The 20,131-nt window shown below is 43.3% G+C and overlaps 1 protein-coding gene across 1 annotated transcript in view; it reads left to right on the forward strand.

Annotated features, from left to right (window-relative positions):
• The first annotated feature begins 10,613 nt into the window (after window positions 1–10,613).
• LOC132395197 (cytochrome P450 2D3-like) overlaps window positions 10,614–20,131 on the forward strand; it is a 52,869-nt gene continuing 43,351 nt past the window's right edge. Inside the window, exon 1 of the mRNA XM_059971488.1 lies at window positions 10,614–11,656. Coding sequence (XP_059827471.1) covers window positions 11,390–11,656 — 267 coding nt within the window. The 5' untranslated portion in view covers window positions 10,614–11,389. The remainder of the gene's footprint in view (window positions 11,657–20,131) is intronic.

The following is a 20,131-nucleotide window of genomic DNA, read 5'->3' on the forward strand; positions in this document are numbered from 1 at the left end:
TATACTGGACTTGAGGTAATGGTCTTGTGATGGTGGAGTGACGTCATTTTCCCGCCAGTAGAGGTCACGTGACAGGTTTTTTTTTACAAGGTATAAAAGGAGGACCCCTCCCTGTGAAGAGAGGCAGTTCATGGCAGGATTTGCCATGTTGACTTCATGCCACTGTGTAATCTAATGTGATGACGCAGTTTAGTTGAAAGATGAAGTTTTATCTAATGCCTAAAGTTTAAAAGGTCATTGCCAGCAGTTTCTTTATAACACTGCTAGTTGAGAATCAGTGGAGAGTGAAGATCGGAGTTCGGGAGTTAAAGATCGAGGAGAATCAATTTCGGCGGTGAAACAGGTTCGACCTTGTTTGATCCTCATTCGGAAGGAATTCGTTGACTGTTCTCGTGTTAATCCCTGCAAAATAGCAGAAAGGATTGAGGACAGTGTTGTAAAGGAAAGGTCAGTGCCTTTAAGCCGTTTCGTTTCATAAATTCTTTGTGGGAAAAAGTTCGATTTGGGAACCGAAGTAACAGTACATGAAAGAGAATTTAAATTTTCTTAAAAAGCCTCTCCCTTAAATGGACTGTGAGCATTTTGATCTTTTGGCAATACCACTTTAAAGAACTGTTTTTGCAACATCGCTTTAAGAACTGTTTAAGCTTCATTGCTTTAAGAACTGTTTAAGCTGCCGCACAGCAGCTGATTTCCAGTTCCGTTACTGATTTGTTTACTATTGGAGGGTTTGTTTTCAGTGTTTAATAAATGTGTTATTTGTTATAAAAACCCCTGCCTAACTCATATATTTATTGTTGCCTGAATCCGTAACACCACTGAGTGTGATTAGGCGGAGCAGCATCCTTCCATTGAAGCAAGAGTGCCCTCCTGGCCATAAGAGAGATAAAAGCCAGAATGAGCAAGTCAGGTGTCTTCAAAATGACATCGTTCCCTCCAACAATACCAAATAAGGCAGTCAAAGGATTAGACATAAAATTTACTTTAAATGTACAGAAAAAGTTTGGAATACTTCCTTCCACTATTTTTCCAGACCTGGGCATGTCCAAAACATATGAATGAATGACGCTTCTCCATTGTTACACCTATCACAGTAAGGAGATATATCCATATAAAAACCAGATAGTTTATCCTTTGTCATATAAGCCCTATGGACCACTTGAAATTGTAGGACGGAATGATGGACACATAACAATTAATTATTAACCAGTTTAAAAATTTCATTCCAAGAATCTTCAGAAATTGAAGTCTGTAAATCTTGTTCCCAAAGATTTTTGATTTTGTCTAAAGAATCATTTCTCTACTACTCGCTTTACTTCAGAGTATCCTTTGCATTTCTGCAGGGCCGCAGTGGGTAATCTTGGTCAAAATATATTAATTTATTCTCGAAAACACTCTCTTCTTACCCCAGCCCCTTTGTAGAATCTCTGCTTTGGTGCTGTACCGAAGGAATTTAATTATCATTGAGCGTGGCTTTCTATCCTGTGTAGGTTTCGGGACGAGCACGCGGTGGGCTCTTTTGACTTCCAGCTCCACATCTGAGGGAAGATCCAGCACGTCCCGCAGTAACTTTCCAACAAACTCCGTCATAGACGAGCCCTCCACTCTTTCGGGAACGTTGTATATTCTGATATTTTTCCGTCGTGATCTTCCCTCCAGGTCAAGCAGTTTACCTTCTTGGTGATGTAATATTTTTATTGTCTTACTCAGTATCCATTCCACATTTTGAACACAATCTTCCACCTTCTCAATTCGAGTCTCTGCCACTGCTATTTTTTGATTGACGCTGGTGAGCTCTGACTTAATATCACAGAGATGCTGCTTTATTTCTTTCCAGAACTCCCTCATCTCTTTCAGGATTTCAAACATATTCGCTGCTTCGCCTGAACGAGACCCAGTGTCCGCCACGCGGTCTTTTAATGTCAATGGGCTATTAAATCCAATCAAGCGTAAGAGAATTTTATCCAATTTGGAACAATTTGATTCATACTGGGAAGAATGGTTTAACTACATAATGCCTGATAGGCCTGATTTTATTCTCACAAATCAATGAATCTGTTGTAAAAAAAAAGATCACTCCCTACTTGTACATAGTTTTTTCCTTATGCTTGTTTTTTCTTTCCCCTTTTTTCTATAAGTGTATACCTCAGATAAATACTTTGTGGAGATTTGTGATATATATGATTATATGATATATATGTACAATGTCTGAAATACATCTTATGGAAATGTTTGTTTGATGATGAACTTCAATAAAAAAATAATTACAAAAAAAAAGAATCAGTTCTCATTCCCATCAACAATATTGGATATTGAACCATTATAAAAAGGTTTCAAATTAAGAATTGCATCTAATAAGTTCTTAACAGGACTATTAGGAAATGTATATAATGGAGATCACAGAAAGTCTCTAATTTGTAAACTTTGAAAAAAGTGGGTTTTTGGTGAACTATATTTAGTTGACAGTTGTTTGAACAAAGAAAGGCTTCCTCCAACAAACAGATCCTTAAGATATTTAATACCCAATCTATCCCATTGTTTAAAAACTACATCAGTCATAGAGGGCTTAAAAATAATTAAGAAAATTGGGACTAGAAAGGGAAAATCTCAATAAACCAAAGTGTTTTCTAAATTGTATCCAGATCCTCAAGGTACATTTAACTACCACATTTTCAGTTACTTTACTTAAAGATAAAGGAAGTGATAGAAAATTTATTAACAAAGTTAGCTTCTAAAGAAACCCACCCTGGACAGTCCTCATGATTAATATAATATAACCAAAATGTAAGATTTCGTATATTAACTGCCCAATAATAAAACCTAAAATTTGGTAAAGCTAAACCTCCATTCTTTTTAATTTTCTGGAGATGAACTTTATTCAATCAAGGACATATATTTTTCCATATATAAAATAGAGTCAAGAGAATCAAAAAAGGATTTAGGAATAAAGACGGGTAAGGCCTGGAAGAGGTATATAAATTTAGGTAAGATATTCATTTTAATAGAATTAATTGGGCCAATCAATGATAAAGAAAGAGGCAACCAATTTGACAATGTTCTTTTTATATAATTTAATGAAGTAAGAAAATTTTCTTTAAGTAGGTATATATAATCTTAGTAATTATTACACCCAAATAAGTAAATCGGTTTCTTACAATTTTAAAAGGAAGATTAGTATTAGTTGATAACAAATTATTCAAAGCAAAAAGTTCACTATTATGTAGGTTCAATTTATATCCAGAAAACTGGTTAAAACGAGAGAGTAGAGAGAGTGCAGAAGGTAACGAAGTCTCAACATTGGACATAAAAAGCAATAACTTATCCACATAAAGTGAAACTTCGTGGGTAGCACCCGTCCGCAAAATACCAGTGATATCACGAGATTTTCGAAAGGCTGCTCAAGCTCTTCGACAGGTTCATGCTGCTTTCGTGTTCTGCACCATCTTTTGTCTGGTCTTTGATGTCACGAAAACGCAGAAGACATGAGAGCTACGCTACCCTCCCAATAGGCAATAAAATAATTAAATACGCAAAAGAGGAATAGTGACGTAGCCTCCAACTTGATGGCCTGAACATCAATGTCTCCTTCAGGAACTTTTTTTCTTCCCACTTTCATCTTTATCTATTCCCCTCTCTGGCTTCAATCTCTTCTCCTCAACTGCCTATCACCTTCACCAGTGCACCTCCTTTTTCCCTTTCTCCCTTGGTCCACTCTCCTCTCCTATCAGATTCCATCTTCTCCTGCCCTTTACCTTTCACATCCTCTTGGCTTCACCTCTCCCCTTCTAGCTTGTCCTCCTTTCCCTCCCCCACCTTTTTATTCTGACGTTTTACCCCTTCCTTTCCTGTCCTGAAGAAGTGACTCGGCCCCAAACGTTGACTATTGATGACCGTGGATGCTGCCTGTAGCTGAGTTCCTCCAGCAATTACTTGTGTGTTGCTCTACATTTATTCTCCCTTTCAAAGCCTGCATACCAGACCTTGAGCTCACTAAGGAGTGACCCATCACACCCAGTTATGCCGTTAGGTTTCCCACTATAGGAAATCATGACACACACACACACACGCACCCTCCTAAAGCTGACATGCATTTGTAGTTTTATTCCCAGATTCCCACTCCTGCCTCATTTTGATATTGTTAGTAAGAAATAATAAGATCATCTATTTTTTAAGTGGTGACAAATTAGCAGACCCTGGTGTTCAAAGGACCCTTTGGCGCCCCTGTATACGATCACTAAAAGTTATCATGCAATGAAGCAAGTCATTAGAAAGGAAAAGTTTGTTGGCCTGTAGTGACATCTTGCTGCAGTTCTAGAGCCTTGCTGGGGCCACATCTGGGGTCCTAGGTGTTTTTTGACGGCATATGAGTTAGACCAGCAGGAAGGATTTCAAAGGAGACAGCTTTATAGAGCAGGCACTGAAGGAGTGGGTGACAGAGTGGAGGGAGTCTGAGTAGGAGGGCTTTGGCTCAACTGGTGGAGGCGAGGTAAGCTACTTGTGAGGAATAGGAAGTATGTCTGTGAGGCTGGTGTTCTGTACTGGGTGTCAGATGTGGGAGGTCCAGGAGACTGCCATCCTTCTGGACGGCCACATCTGCACCAGGTGCGTCGAGCTGCAGCTCCATAGGGACCTTGTTAGGGAACTGGAGATGCAGTTTGAAGATCTTCATCTGGTAAGGGAAAGTGAGGAGGTGATAGAGAAGAGATATAGGCGAGTAGGCACACCAGGGACTCAACAGATAAGTGGGTAACAGTTAGGAGAGGGAAGGGCAAGAGTAAGGTACTACAGAGTATCCCTGCAGCTGTCCCCTTTAACAATAAATACTCTGATTTCAGTACTGTTGTGGGGACAGCCTACCTAGGGAAGCAACAGTGGCCATGCCTCTGGCACAGAGTCCGGCCCTGTGGCTCAGAAGGGTAGGGAAAGGAAGAGGATGGCAGCAGTGATAGGGGACTCTATAGTTAGGGGGTCAGACAAGTGATTCTGTGGATGCAAGAAAGAAACATGGATGGTAGTTTGCCTCCCAGATGCCAGGGTCCGGGGTGTTTCTGATCGCGTCCACGATATCCTGAAGTGGGAAAGAGAACAGCCAGAGGTTGTGGTACATATTGGTAGGAAAAGGGAGGAGGTTCTGAAAGCAGACTACAGGGAGTTAGGAAGGAAGTTGGGAAGCAGGAACACAAAGGTAGTAATCTCCAGATTACTGCCTGTGCCACGCAACTGTGGGTACAGTATAGGAACAGAGTGGAGTGGAGGATAAACGCGTGGCTAAGGGATTGGAGCGGGGGGGGGGGGCAGGGATTCATTGGAACATCTATCGGGGTGCGCCTGATCTGTATGAAAAGCACTTGAATCCGAGGAGGACCAGTATACTGGCAGGGAGGTTTGCTGAGGCTATTGGGGAAAGTTTAAACTAGAAATGCTGGGGGTTGGGAAACGAACTGAAGAGTTGGAGGAAGGAGAGGTTGGCTCACAAATAGAGAAAACTTGTAGGCGGTGTGAGAGGGAGAATAGGCAGGTGATAGAGAAGGGATGCGCTCAGACTGATGGTTTGAGATGTGTCTATTTTAATGCAAGAAACATCATGAACAAGGCAGATGAGCTTCGCAAGTGGATCAGTACTTAGAGCTATGATGTTGTGTCCATTACAGACTTGGATGGCGCAAGGACAGCAATGGTTACTTAGAGTGCCAGGCTTTAGATATTTCAGAACAGACAGGGAGGGAGGCAAAAGAGGTGGGGGTGTGGCGTGATCAGAGATAGTGTCACAGTTGCAGAAAAGGAGGCTGTCACACAGGGATTGTCTACTGAGTCTCTGTGGGTGGAATTTAGGAACAAGAAGAGGTCAATAACTCCACTGGGTGTTTTTTATAGACCACACAAAAGTAACAGGAACATCGAGGAGCAGATAGGAGACAGATTCTGGAAAGGTGTAATAATAATGGATCGTCATGGTGGGAGATATTAATTTCCCAAATATTGATTGGCATCTTCCTAGAGCAAGGGGTTTAGATGTGTTGGAGTTTGGTAGGTGTGTTCAGGAAGGCTTCCTGACAGTAGCCTACAAGAGGAGAGGCTCTACTTGATCTGGCACTGGGAAATGATCTTGGTCAGGTGTCTGGTCTCTCAGTGGGAGAGCATTTTGGAGATAGTGATGATAACTCTATCTCTTTTAACATAGCATTGGACAGGGATAGGAACAGACAGGTTAGGAAAGCTTTCAATTGGAGTAAGGGGAAATATGAAGCTGTCAGGCAGGAACTTGGAAGTATAAATTGGGAACCAGGGAAATGTACAGCAGAAATTTTGCAAATGTTCAGGGGATACTTGTGTGACATTCTGGATAGCTACGTTCTATTGAGACAGGGGAAGGATGGTAGGGTACAGGAACCATGGTGTACAAAGGCTGTTGAAAACCTAGTCAAGAAGAAAAGAAAAGCTTACGAAAGGTTCAAAAACCTAGGTAATGATAGAGATCTAGAAAATTATAAGTCTGGTAGGAACAAGCTTAAAAATGAAATTAGTAGAGCCAGAATGGGCCATGAGAAGGCCTTGGCAAGCAGGATTAAGGAAAACCCCAAGGCATTCTACAGGTATGTGAAGAGTGGGAGGATCAGATGTGAGAGAATAGGACCAATCAAACGTGACAGTTGAAAAATGTGTATGGAATTGGAGGTGTTACGTACCCCGTAACTGGGTGTCTGTACCAAACTAAAGGTGCTTATTAATAAAAATAAGCAAAACCATATCAATAATGCAAATATACATATAAAACAAGGTAGCAGTAATAAACCTAAAAGTGTAGGAATAATAATAAGCAATAATAAACAAGCTCTATCGATGTCTAGGGGTAAATAAATTGTCATAGAAAAGTATAAAGTTCAATTCAGTTCATAAGTGCTGATGTAGTTATGGTTGTTGTATTGTAATCGTTGGAGAGAGAGAGAGAGAGAGAGAGCGAGTGAGATGTAACAGCTACAGTCAGGCAAACCTTCCTTTTGCTTTCTTAATCCGTCGTATCAGTGTGGTCATTCAGTTACGACCTCTACGTCCTTCTGCTAGACCGTTCTTCTGTGGTGGACTCATCACTCTGGCATGAGTGGACACACACACATACACAAGTCCCCACCGGCCCTGCTTTAACACTGTGAGCTTTACTGACTGATCTCCAGGTTCAGTCTCCGAAGCCACCACCTTTCTTGTGGGTTCCAACACTCAATCAGGGTGTCTCTCCAGACCTGTCTTTTATCCCTACTAATGGGGACTCAGCTATCCATCACTCCTGAATGACTGTGTCCATCAAATAAGGCCACTCCTTCAGTCCACTGAGGAATGTTTATGAGCCAAATAGTAGAAGATAAATAACCCTTGCAGAAGTCATAATACAGTAACATCAACTGTCTCTGTCCCCCTCTTATCTGTAGCAAATGGTCTTGCCTGGGCTTTATCACTCTCTCATGGTCAGCATAGCAACAGTATTAGTTCGTGTTTCTCGGGGGGGATGATTAACTCTTCTCCCCATTGTCCATCAGGTCTGTTCATCACCCATAACAGAGGAGATAGCAGAGGTATTTAATAAATTCTCTTCTTCAGTATTGACTATGGAGAATGATCTTGGCGATTGTAGGGATGACTTGCAGCCAACTGAAAAGGTTGAGCATGTAGATATTAAGGAACAGGATGTGTTGGGGCTTTTGGAAAGCATCAAGTTGGTTAAGTTACAGGGACCATATGTGGGAAGTGAGGGAGGAGATTGTAGATCCTCTGGCCAAGATGTTTGCATCATCAATGGGGATAGGAGAGGTTTCAGAGGGTTGCAGATGTTGTTCCCTTATTCAAGAAAGGAAGCAGAGATAGCCCAGAGAATTATAGACCAGTGAGTTACTCCAGTGGTTGGTAAACTGATGGAGAAGATCCTGAGGGGCAGGATTTATGAATATTTGGAGAGGCATAGCATGATTAGGAATAGTCAGCATGGCTTTGTCAAAAACAGGTCGTGCCTTACAAAACTGATTGAATTTTTTGAGGATGTGACTAAACACATTGATGAAGGTAGAGCAGTAAATGTAGTGTATATGGATTTCAGCGAGGCATTTGACAAGGTACCCCAAGCAAGGCTTATTGTGCTATAGATTTTCGATGCTTCTAGCACTATACAGTACAGGCCATTCAGCCCACAATACTGTGCCAAAAATGAACTTACTTTAGAAAATGCCTAGGGTTACCCAATAGCCCTGTATTTTTCTAAGCTCCATGTACCTATCCAAGAGTCTCTTAAAAGACCCTATCGTTTCCGCTGCCAGCAGCCCATTCCAAGCACTCACCACCCTCTGTATAAAAATTTGTCTCTGACATCTCCTCTGTACCTACTTCCAAGCACCATAATACTGTGGTGTTAGCCACATGTTAGCCATTTCAGCTCTGGGAAAAGGCCACTTACTATCCACACGATCAATGCCTCTCATCATCTTATACACCTCTATCAGGTCTCCCCTCATCCGCTATCGCTCCAAGGAGAAAAAGCCGAGTTCACTCAACTTATCCTTTAGGGCATGCTTCCCAATCCAGACAACATCCTTGTAAATCTCCTCTGCACCCTTTCTATAGTTTCCACATCCTTCCTGTAGTGAGGCAATCAGAAATGAGCACAGTACATCAAGTGGAGGCTGACCAGGGTCTTCTCAGATCTCAAACTCAATCCCACAGTTAATGAAGACCAATGCACCATATGCTTTCTTAACCACAGAGTCAACCTGCACATTCTTGATAGGTCCTACTCTCTCTCGTCTTATCCTCTTGCTCTTCACATACTTGTAGAATGCCTTGGAGTTTTCCTTAATCCTGTCCGCCAAGGCCTTCTCATGGCCCCTTCTGGCTCTACTAATTTCATTTTTAAGCTGCTTCCTGCTAGCCTTATGATTTTCTAGATCTCTATCATTACCTAGTTTTTTGAACCTTTCATAAGCTTTTTTTTCTTCTTAACTAAAGTTTCAACAGCCTTTGTACACCACGGTTCCTGTACCCTACCAACCTTTCCCTGCCTCAATGGAACGTACCTATACAAAAACGCCATGCAAATATCCCCTGAACATTTGCCACAATTCCCTGAAAACATTTGTTCCCAATTTATACCTCCAAGTTCCTGCCTGATAGCTTCATGTTTCCCCTTTCTCCAATTAAATGTTCCTGTTACTCTCCAATGCTATGGTAAAGGAGATAGCATTATGATCACTATCTCCAAAATGCTCTCCCACTGAGAGACCTGAAACCTGACCAGGTTCACTTCCCAATACCAAATCGAGTACAGCCTCTTCTCTTCTAGGCTTATCTACATATTGTGTCAGGAAGCCTTCCTGAACACACCTAATAAACTCTACCCCATCTAAACCCCTTGATCTAGGAAGATGCCAATCAATATTTAGGAACTTAAAATCTCCCACAACAACAACCCTATTATTATTACACCTTTCCAGAATCTGTTTCGCTATCTGCTTCTTGATGTCCCTGTTACTATTGGGAGGTCTATAAAATCACCCAGTAGAGTTAATGACTCCTTCCTGTTTCCAACTTCTACCCATAGAGACTCAGTAGACAATCCTCCCATGACTTCCTCTTTTTCTGCAGCTATGATACTATCTCTGATCAATAGTGCCACACTCCACCTCTTTTGCCTCCCTTCCTGTCCTTTCTGAAACATCTAAAGCCTGGCACTCTAAGTAACCATTCTTGCCCTTGAGCCTTCCAAGTCTCTGTAATGGCCACAACATCATAGCTCCAAGTACTGATCCACACTTTAAGCTCTGTCGCTTTGTTCATGATGTTTCTTGCTGAAGGCTTTCTATGTTTCTATGTAACATCCATTTGCAATAATCTGAAGATGGCTTTACAAGACATCAAAGAGTTGGTCACTGAGAAATTGGATTAGAGAAAATGTGTTAGTGCCTATATTTCAAGTGTTAACAGAGCATGTGGCTTTGGGAAGGTCTTGCAGTGTTCACACAGAGTTTCTGATAAAATCCCTATGATATGGTGATATCTCTTACCCTGCAGTATAGCAGACTTGTAGCAGGAGTTCACCAGAAGTGAGATCAGGGATGCCCACTTATCCTCACCATGCCAGGGGGTTCAGAAGAAGATGGAGATTGTAATGGCAAGACTTTTGCAAATGAGTGGTCAGATAGTGTGGAAGCTGCCTCACGAAATGCAGGGTTTAACAGGAACTGAGGAGGAGTCCATTGCCTCTGTTCATAGGATGAGCAAAGCAAGCAGATTGAGAACCCTCTTAAAGCTGATGCAGCTCTCTCTGATTTCTGATGCCGACAGGGATACCCGATCTTTGATTAGTTCTGGTAACAGCTACTCGTAGGCACAGAGGGAGGCCTATACAGGATGCCAATCGGGGGAGGGATGGTGAGAAATCAGAAGCACTGAGGTCAAAAGCCTTAGGAAAAGCCAAAGTAGAAGTGATTGCGATTGAGGTCTTGATGTCCAACATGGTAATAAATAGAAAATGATTGTTAAAAATTACTCATCTCTGTTTTATGTTAACAAATGGTATTTAGAATCAGTAATCAAATACATTGGAGAAATATAATGAGAGACCAAATGTGTTTGAAACCAATTTGTAAAATAATCCTCTAGAAATAATAGTGAATAATTTCAAGATATTAAGTACAACTAAATGAAGGGTTTGGTAGAATATATTATTTCATTAGTGTGAATAGCTAATTATACAAGTCTATTCTTTTCTTATTCATGGCGCATGTCCCAAGATGCAGTGAAGGGCTCGGACGGTCACGGGCTGAGCAGGGAGGATGCCGTGGTCAGCCTGGACCCTCTGGGCCAAGGAGCCGATACAGTGCCGTGTTACTCGGTGACAGTCAAAAGCTCAAAGTAAATAGTTCATGGAGTTTTGCCGAAGTTGTATCTAACTCAGCGCGGTGTCGCCATGTTCTGAAACTCTTTGCCTCTCTCAGTACTTCAACATTTCTTTGTGAGCCACTTCAGTCGGCACGACAATCCCGGCGCCATTCTGCTGTTTTGCGTTCGACGTCGTATTTACCGTTTATTCATTATTTATTATTAACATGTACTCGCGTCTCAGGCGAGCAAAGGATTTCACTGCAGCCTGCTGTATAAAGTCAGTAAACTAATCTGAATGGCTGTGCCTGAATGGAAGGAGTTCAAAACATTTCGATTGTTGTTTCCTCATCTCGCGACCTGTCCCCCGGTTTCAAAAATCTTCAATACCTTGGAGAAGATTTAGAGCGCAAAGGAATGGCTGAAGTAGAACTATTTCCTTCTGTTCTGACAGGATTGGTTGAGCGGGGCTGGCCACACGAACAATCTTCGTGCCAACATACCGGGGTTTGGATGTGAGCAGAGGTCAATGCCGGCGTCTCATTGCCTTTTACTGACTGCTTACGGCCCACTCGCTCTGGACAACATGGAGTTCTCGGCTCTCCCCCTGCCCTTGTTCAAACTCTTCGACAGGTTCACGGCGCTGGCCGTGTTCTGCACCGTCTTTTGCCTGGTCTTTGACTTCATGAAGAGGCGCAAGGCGTGTGGGAACTACCCTCCCGGGCCCCGGGGCTTACCCTTCGTCGGGAACATCCTGCAGGTGGATCTGAGCAACCCTCACCTGTCATTCGCAAAGGTAAAGGCTGAGGGAGAGTGAGACTGTGTGAAGGAGGTGACTCCCTCGCCCCGGGACACCTTTAACCGTTCAGTTTCTTGTATGTTGTTGAATTCACTTCCACGCTGCCGCCCTGTTAGTTGTGTCTCCATTGCACCTTGTTCCCTTTTATCATCCAGATTTCTTTTGCTCCCCTTTTCCCTTCATTCCTGTTTTTAGTTCTCTATTTCATCCTCTGGGATGGGATGGAGTAAAGCGAAGATGTAAAGAACTATTGATGTTGGATCCCTGAAAAAAAAACAACGCTGGACAGAATAGTTTTAATTTCTCCACTGTTCTGGAATGGCTTTAACATCCACACTTCAGTTCTATTAGATGTTATCTCCTGTATTTTTTATAGTTGCCCCTTTTATAGACAACAAAACACGCAAAACAGGTTATGCACATCTGCAGTCACCTCCGTCATTTTTATTAGCAGCCCATAAACCATAAAATATAGTAGCAGAAGTAGGCCATTCAGCCCATCGAGTCTGCTCTGCCATTCAATCATGGGCTGATCCAATTCTTCCGGTCCTCCCCACTCACCTATCTATCTCTGCCTTAACTGCACCCAATGGCTTGGCCTCCACAGCCCCAGTTAGACCTCATTTAGCCAGTGTAGTTTGCTTTGTTGTTAATTTTCTAAATGTAAACTTTGTAATTCTGATGCCAGATTCTCACACCTAATTCATTGTAATATTGGTAGAAAAAAAAGTTGGTCTAATTTTAAATGGTGACAGATTAGATGTTGGTGTCCCAGAGACAAACCACTGAAGGTTAATGCGCATTGGCACAGATACTTAGAAAGGAAGAGTTTGTTAGCCTGAGATGGTGGCTGAGTTATTGGGTCAGATAAACTAAATGAAATAAATAGTGCAGAAAGAGGGGAAAAGTGAGTTTGTGTTTAATGGTTCAATGTCCTTCAGAAATTTAATGGCAGAGGGGAAGAGACTGCTCCTGAATCATTGAATGTGTGTCTTCAGGCTCCTGTACGTCTTTCCTGATGGTAGCAATGAGAACAGGGCATGTCATGGGTGATGTGGGTCCTTAAAGATGGATACCACCTTTTTAAGGAATCACAACATCTGGGGTCCTATGTGTATTTTGACAATATCCACCCGTAATAGTCTGGTGACGTGATGAGACTTCTAACTGGCAACTGAAACTACCAGGGAGCTTGCCATGGTCGGCCTGGACCAGTTGGACTACAGGGCCCGTTGCAGTGCCATGTGACTCGATGACAGTGAAAAGCTTTTGTTTGCCTGCCATCCAGACAAATTATTGCATACAGTGAGGTAGCCAAGAGGAAAAACAAACCCAGAATGCAAAATGTTGTCTTACAGATACAGAGAAAGTTCAGTCAGGGTAGAGAAATAAAGTTCAAAGGCCACGGCCAGGAAGGCTGTGAGGTCAAGATTCACATTCATCATACAGGGGTCCATTTAAGTGTGTCATAGCTCTGGGAGAGAGGCTGTTCTTGAGCCTGCTGCATGCTCTCAATCTTTTGTATCTTCTATACCATGGACTTGGGGGTGGGGGAGTGAAGGGTAACTGTGTTAGGAGCAGTCTTTGTTTGAAAATGGTTGACGGTTTGTATACATTTATTCTGAATTATAAAAGGTGCAGGGTAGTGCATACAAATGTGAATATGTATTTGATAAAGGAAGTTTGAAAAATCATTTCTGAAATGTGATAGTCAGTGGGATGGACAACATTTCTTCCCCATTCCAAATTGTCCTTGAGCAGGTCGTGATGCGCTCCTTTCTCGAACGGCAGCAGTCCTTCTGGTGAAGATGCTCCACAGATTTGTTGGTTTGGAGTTCCAAGATTTAGACCCAGAAACAATGAATGAAAAGCAGTATGTTTCCAGTTGGGATGGTGCGTGAATTAGAGGGAAACTGTAGGTGGTGGTGTCCCCATGCACTGCTCTTCCTTTGTGGTAGAAGTTGCAGATTTGGGAGATGTTGATGGAATAGTTGGTGTGAGTAACTGCTGTGCATCTTGTAGATTGTCTGGAGTACAACCACTGTGCAACAGTGGTGGAGGGAATGAATGTGTCAGCTGGTGGTTGGGGTACAGGTTAAAGGAGCTGCTTTGCCCTGAATGGTATCAGGACCCCTAGGATTTGTTGGAGCTCCAATCACCCAGGCACGTGGGGAGTATTCAATCACAATTGTGTCTTGTGGACATTGGAAAACTTTAGGAATCCAAGAAGTGAGTGACTCACTCCAGGAGACTTGACCTCTGACCTGCCCACATAGCTGGTAAATTCCAGGCTATTGAAGTGTGCAATTGGTGATAGAAACATAGAATATAGGTGCAGGAGTAGGCCATTTGGGCCTTCGAGCCTGCACCACCATTCAGTATGATCATGGCTGATCATCCAACTCAGAACCCTGTACCTGCTTTCTCTCCATACCCCCTGATCCCTTTAGCCACAAGGGCCATATCTAACTTCCTCTTAAATAAAGCCAATGAACCAGCCTCAACTGTTTTCTGTGGCAGAGAATTCCACAGATTCACCACTTTCTGTGTGAAGAAGTTTTTCCTCATCTCGGTCCTAAAAGGCTTCCCCTTTATCCTTAAACTGTGACCCCATGTTCTGGACTTCCCCAACATCGGAAACAATCTTCCTGCATCTAGCCTGTCCAATCCCTTTCGAATTTTATATGTTTCAATAAGATCCCCCCCTCAATCTTCTAAATTCCAGTGAGTATAAGCCTAGTCGATCCAGTCTTTCTTCATATGAAAGTCCTGCCATCCCAGAAATCAAGCTGGTGAACCTTCTTTGTACTCCTTTATGGCAAGAATGTCTTTCCTCAGATTAGGGGACCAAAACTGCACACAATATTCTAGGTGCGGTCTCACCAAGGCCTTGTACAACTGCAGTAGAACCACCCTGCTCCTGTACTCAAATACTTTTGCTATGAATGCCAACATACCATTTGCCTTTTTCACCACCTGCTGTACCTGCATGCCCACCTTCAATGACTGGTATACAATGACACCCAGGTCTCATTACACCTCCCCTTTTCCTAATCGGGCACCATTCAGATAATAATCTGTTTTCCTGTTCTAGCAACCAAAGTGGATAACCTCACATTTTTCCACATTAAATTGCATCTGCCATGAATTTGCCCACTCACCTAACCTATCCAAGTCACCCTGCATCCGCTTAGCATCCTCCTCACAGCTAACACTGCCGCCTAGCTTCATGTCATCCGCAAACTTGGAGATGCTGCATTTAATTCCCTCATCTAAATCATTAACATATATTGTAAACAACTGGGGTCCCAGCACTGAGCCTTGCTGTACCCCACTAGTCACTGCCTGCCATTCTGAAAAGGTCCCGTTTACTCCCACTCTTTGCTTCCTTTCTGCCAACCATTTCTCTATCCACATCAATACCATACCCCCAATACTGTGTGCACACTAATCTCCTGTGTGGGACCTTGTCAAAAGCCTTTTGAAAATCTAAATATACCACATCCACTGGCTGTCCCCATCCACTCTACTAGTTATATCTTCAAAAAAATTCTGTAAGATTTGTCGGACGTGATTTTCCTTTCACAAATCCATGCTGACTTTGTCCGATGATTTCACCTCTTTCCAAATGTGCTGTTATCACATCTTTGATAACCGACTCTAGCAATCTCCCCACCACCGCTGTCAGACTCACCGGTCTATAATTTCCCGGTTTTTCTCTTCCTCCTTTTTTAAAAAGTAGAGTTACATTAGCCACCCTCCAATCCTCAGAAACTAATCCAGAATCCTAAGGAGTTTTGAAAAATTATCATTAATGCATCCACTATTTCTTGGGCTACTTCCTTAAGCACTCTGGGATGCAGACCATCTGGCCCTGGGGATTTATCTGCCTTTAATCCCTTCAATTTACCTAACACCACTTCCCTACTAACATGTATTTCACTCAGTTCCTCCATCTCACTAGACCCTCGGTCCCTTACTATTTCCGGAAGATTATTTATGTCCTTCTCAGTGAAGACAGAACCAAAGTAGTTATTCAATTGGTCTGCCATGTCTTTGTTCCTTATGATCAATTCACCTGTTTCTGACTGTAAGGGACCTACATTTGTCTTGACCAATCTTTTTCTTTTCACATATCTATAAAAGCTTTTACAGTCAGTTTTTATGTTCCCTGCCAGCTTTCTCTCATAATCTTTTTTCCCTTTCCTAATTAAGCCCTTTGTCCTCTGCTGGTATCTGAATTTCTCCCAGTCCTCAGGTGTGCCGCTTTTTTTTCCTAATTTATATGTTTCTTCTTTGGACTTGATATTATCCCTAATTTCCCTTGTCAGCCACGGGTGCACTACCTTCCCTGGTTTATCCTTTTGCCAAACTGGGATGAACAATTGTTGTAGTTCATCCATGTGATCTTTAAATGCTTGTCATTGCATATCCACCGTCAACCCTTGAAGTATCATTTGCCAGTCTATCTTAGCTAGTTCACGTCTCATACCTTCAAAGTTACCCTTCTTTAAGTTCAGAACCTTTGTTTCTGAATTAACTATGTCACTCTCCATCTTAATGAAGAATTCCACCATGTTACGGTCACTCTTACCGAAGGGGCCTTGCACGACAAGATTGCTAACTAACCCTTCCTCATTGCTCAGTACCCAATCCAGAATGACCTGCTCTCTAGTTGGTTCCTCGACACGTTGGTTCAGAAAACCATCCTGTGATGCTATTGAATGCCGTGGTTCGGTGGTCATCACAAGTTTAAATAGAGCAAGTTTCACTTACAATCAGACTGCTTGATGCCAAAATTGGTCAAATGCTGCTCACTTAGGTCATCAAGCTCACCTCTTGAATTCAGGTCTTCGGTTAGTGTTCCGACTAAGGTTGTTTTGAAGTCTGGAAATGGGTGGTCTCAGTGAAACCCAAACTCCGCACCGGTGAGAAGGTTATTGGTGAAGAGGTGTCATGTGATGGCTGTTGGATCCTGATGCTTTCCAAAGTTTCCTCAGAAGTTAAAAAATGAGGCATAAAATTAGTTTTTTCCCATTGTTTCATTAAGTGTTGAAAGAGCAATGAATAGAAAAGAAGCATGACATGATACAAAGAAAAGGGAGACTAAACGTGGTGTGGGCTTCTCATATCATACCAGAGATGACAAAAAAAAAGCACTGATAACAATTCACCAATAAGATACCCTGTGTCCAGTGAGAATATTCTTCAGGAGGGTGAATGTTCGAAAACCATCTGCCCAGATGGGGTACCTGGCCGTGTACTGAAAGCCTGTGCTATTCAACTGTCTGGAGTATTCACTGATATCTCTGACCTGTCAACTCAGCAGTCCAGCAGTCTGCTTCATCCTGGCTTCAATTATATAAACCGTAGTCCAGTAGCCCTTACGTCCACTGTGGTGAAGTGCTCTGAGAGGTTGGTGATGAAGCTGATCAACTCCTGACTGAAGAGTGACTGGTTCCACTCCAATTACCTATATCACAACAAGTTAACAGCAGATGCCATTTCATTTGCTCTTCATTCAACCTGGAACATCCGGACAGTGAAGACATACATCAGGATGCTCTTCATTGACTACAGCACTGCATTCAACATTATCATCCCCTCAAAACTAATGTTACGTACCCCGTAACTGGGTGTCTAACCAGCAGAGAAAGAAGAATCCGTTGGAGTCCGGTGGTACCAAACTAAAGTTGTTTATTAATAAAAATAAGCAAAACCATATCAATAATGCAAATATACATATAAAACAAGTTAGCAGTAATAAACCTAAAAGTGTAGGAATAATAATAAACAAGCTCTATGTCAGGAACGCGGCCGGATGGACTCAAACGCAGACACTGAAGTACTGGGGGAGGACAGGATGGGGATGCCATGGCATTTAAGGGTAGAGCTGGGGTTCAGGTTGATAGAATGTCTGGCAGGCAGAGCAGAGCGGGCTCCCGGAGTTCGAGTTCAGTTAGACAGGCTCCCGGGGTTCAGGCAGACAGGCAGACAGATCCCTGGGGTTCAGGCAGGCAGGCAGGCAGATCCCCGGGGTTCAGGTAGGCTGGCAGGCAGGTCTAGGTGGCTAGATAGGCTGGCGGAGAGCCCTCTCTGGGTGGGCTGCATATATCCCGGGTAGGTCCGCCTCCCAGGCGGAAACACCAGAGGCCTGGGCACGACACGAACCCCTAGGCAGGTGTGAGGCACAATCCCAGAGTTCGGGTGGAAGAGGAGGACGGGGCAGAACGCCCCCGGCAGCGGCAGACCGGCCAGATCTGCCCGAAAGACGCAAGGCATAGGAACAGGCAGAACCCCCACCGGGCCGTGGCGGGTTGGCCAGACCTGCCCGATGGAGGCAAGGGGTAGGAACGGGCATAGGTCCAGGGTGACCAACACAACAGCCATGATAACAGGAAAATCGGGAAAGACCGTGCAAACAACACTAACGAGCGGAGAAGCGGGACCAGTGCATGGGAAGAAAGGTGGGGGAGCGGACCAACCTGGCAGTACTGGTACGGGACAGAGAAGCCTGATGAGGAGTAGATCTGAGCCCGGGCAGGATAACAGAATGCAGAGAAGAGTTTGGAGCCGGCGGAGAAACAGGAAACAGAACAAAACGACCACCCACCTGGTCCCAGTCCCAAGGCCCCTTATAAGCACCTGCAGCTCAATGAGGCACAGGTGTGCCTTCTTGAGCCAGGAGGGTCCGAACTAGTTCACGGGTGACAGGAGGGACAACTGCAGGACCCGGAGTCCGGAGCTCTCGGACCAGATCGAGACCCAGAATGCGGATTCTGGACCAGACCGGACCCTGACACTCTATCGATGTCTAGGGGTAAATGAATTGTCACAGAAAAGTATAAAGTTCAGTTCAGTTCATGAGTGCTGATGTAGTTATGGTTGTTGTAATCATTGGAGAGGGGGAGAGAGAGAGAGAGAGCAAGTGAGATGTAACAGCTACAGTCAGGCAAACCTTCCTTTGCATTCTTGATCCGTCGTATCGGTGTGGTCATTCAGTTATGACCTCTACGTCCTTCTGCTAGACTGTTCTTCTGTGGTGGACTCGTCACTCTGGCATGAGTGGACACACACACTAGCCCCCACCGGCCCTGCTTTAACACTGTGAGCTTTATTGACCGATCTCCTGGTTCGGTCTCTGAAGCCCCCGCCTTTCTTGTGGGTTCCAACACTCAATCAGTGACCACTGGCGTGTCTGGAGGATGTCTGTCCAGACCTGTCTTTTTATCCCTACTCACAGGGACTCGGCTATCCATCACTCCTGAATGACGAATGACATTTTATGACTAGTTTATGAGCAAACTAATAGAAGATAAATAACCCTTGCAGAAGTCATAATACAGTAAATCAACAGTCTCTCTCCCATCTCTTATCTGTAGCAAATGTTCTTGCCTGTTTTTCGTCTCTCTCATGGTCAGCATAGCAACAGTAATAGTTCATGATTATTGACGACAGGAGGAGAACTCCAGAGATCCATTAGCCAGTCCTCAATAAGGGATTAGAAGTGGAGAGGGTCAGTAACTTTATATTCCTCGGCAATATTATTTCAGCGGATCTGTCCTGAGTCCAGCACATAGCTACCATTTTAAAGAAAGCACAGCAGTGCATTTACATTATTAGAATTTTGCACAGGTTTGGCATGTCATCTAAAACTTTTACAAACTTTTATAGATGAGCGTTAAAGAGTATACTGATTGGTTGCTTCATAGCCTGACATTGGAACTCCAATCTCTTTGAACAGAAAACCTAGAAAACATAGTGGATGCAGCCCAGTCCATCACAGTTAAAGCAACATCCATCCTCAGGGACCCCCACCACCCAGACCATACTCTCTTCTCTCTGCTGCCATTAGGGAAGAGGTATAGGAGCCTCAAGTCCCCCACCAACAGGTTCGAGCACAGTTGTTATCCCCCAAGCATAATGCTCTTAAACCACAGGGGATAACTTCACTCACCACAACACTGAACTGTTCCCACAATCTATGGAGTCACTTTCGGAGAACTCTACAACTTGTATTCTTGATATTTATTGCTTATTTATTATTATTATTTTCTCTTTTGTATTTACATATTTTGTTGTCTTTTGCACATTGGTTAGAACCATAGAACATTACAGCACAGAAACAGGCCTTTTGGCCCTTCTTGGCTGTGCGGAACCATTTTTCTGCCTAGTCCCACTGACCTGCACCTGGTCCATATCCCTCCATACACCTCTCATCCATGTACCTGTCCAAGATTTTCTTAAATGTTAAAAGGGAACCCACATTTATCACTTCAGCTGGCAGCTCATTCCACACTCCCACCACTCTGTGTGAAGAAGCCCCCTAATGTTCCCTTTAAACTTTTCCCCCTTCGCCCTTAACCCATGACCTCTGTTTTTTTCCTCCTCTGGCCTCAGTGGGAAAAAGCCTGCTTGCATTCACTCTATCTATACCCATCATAATTTTATACACCTCTATCAAGTCTCCTC

Source organism: Hypanus sabinus, chromosome 6 (assembly GCF_030144855.1).
Source record: "Hypanus sabinus isolate sHypSab1 chromosome 6, sHypSab1.hap1, whole genome shotgun sequence".
In the NCBI taxonomy this organism is placed as follows: domain Eukaryota; kingdom Metazoa; phylum Chordata; class Chondrichthyes; order Myliobatiformes; family Dasyatidae; genus Hypanus; species Hypanus sabinus.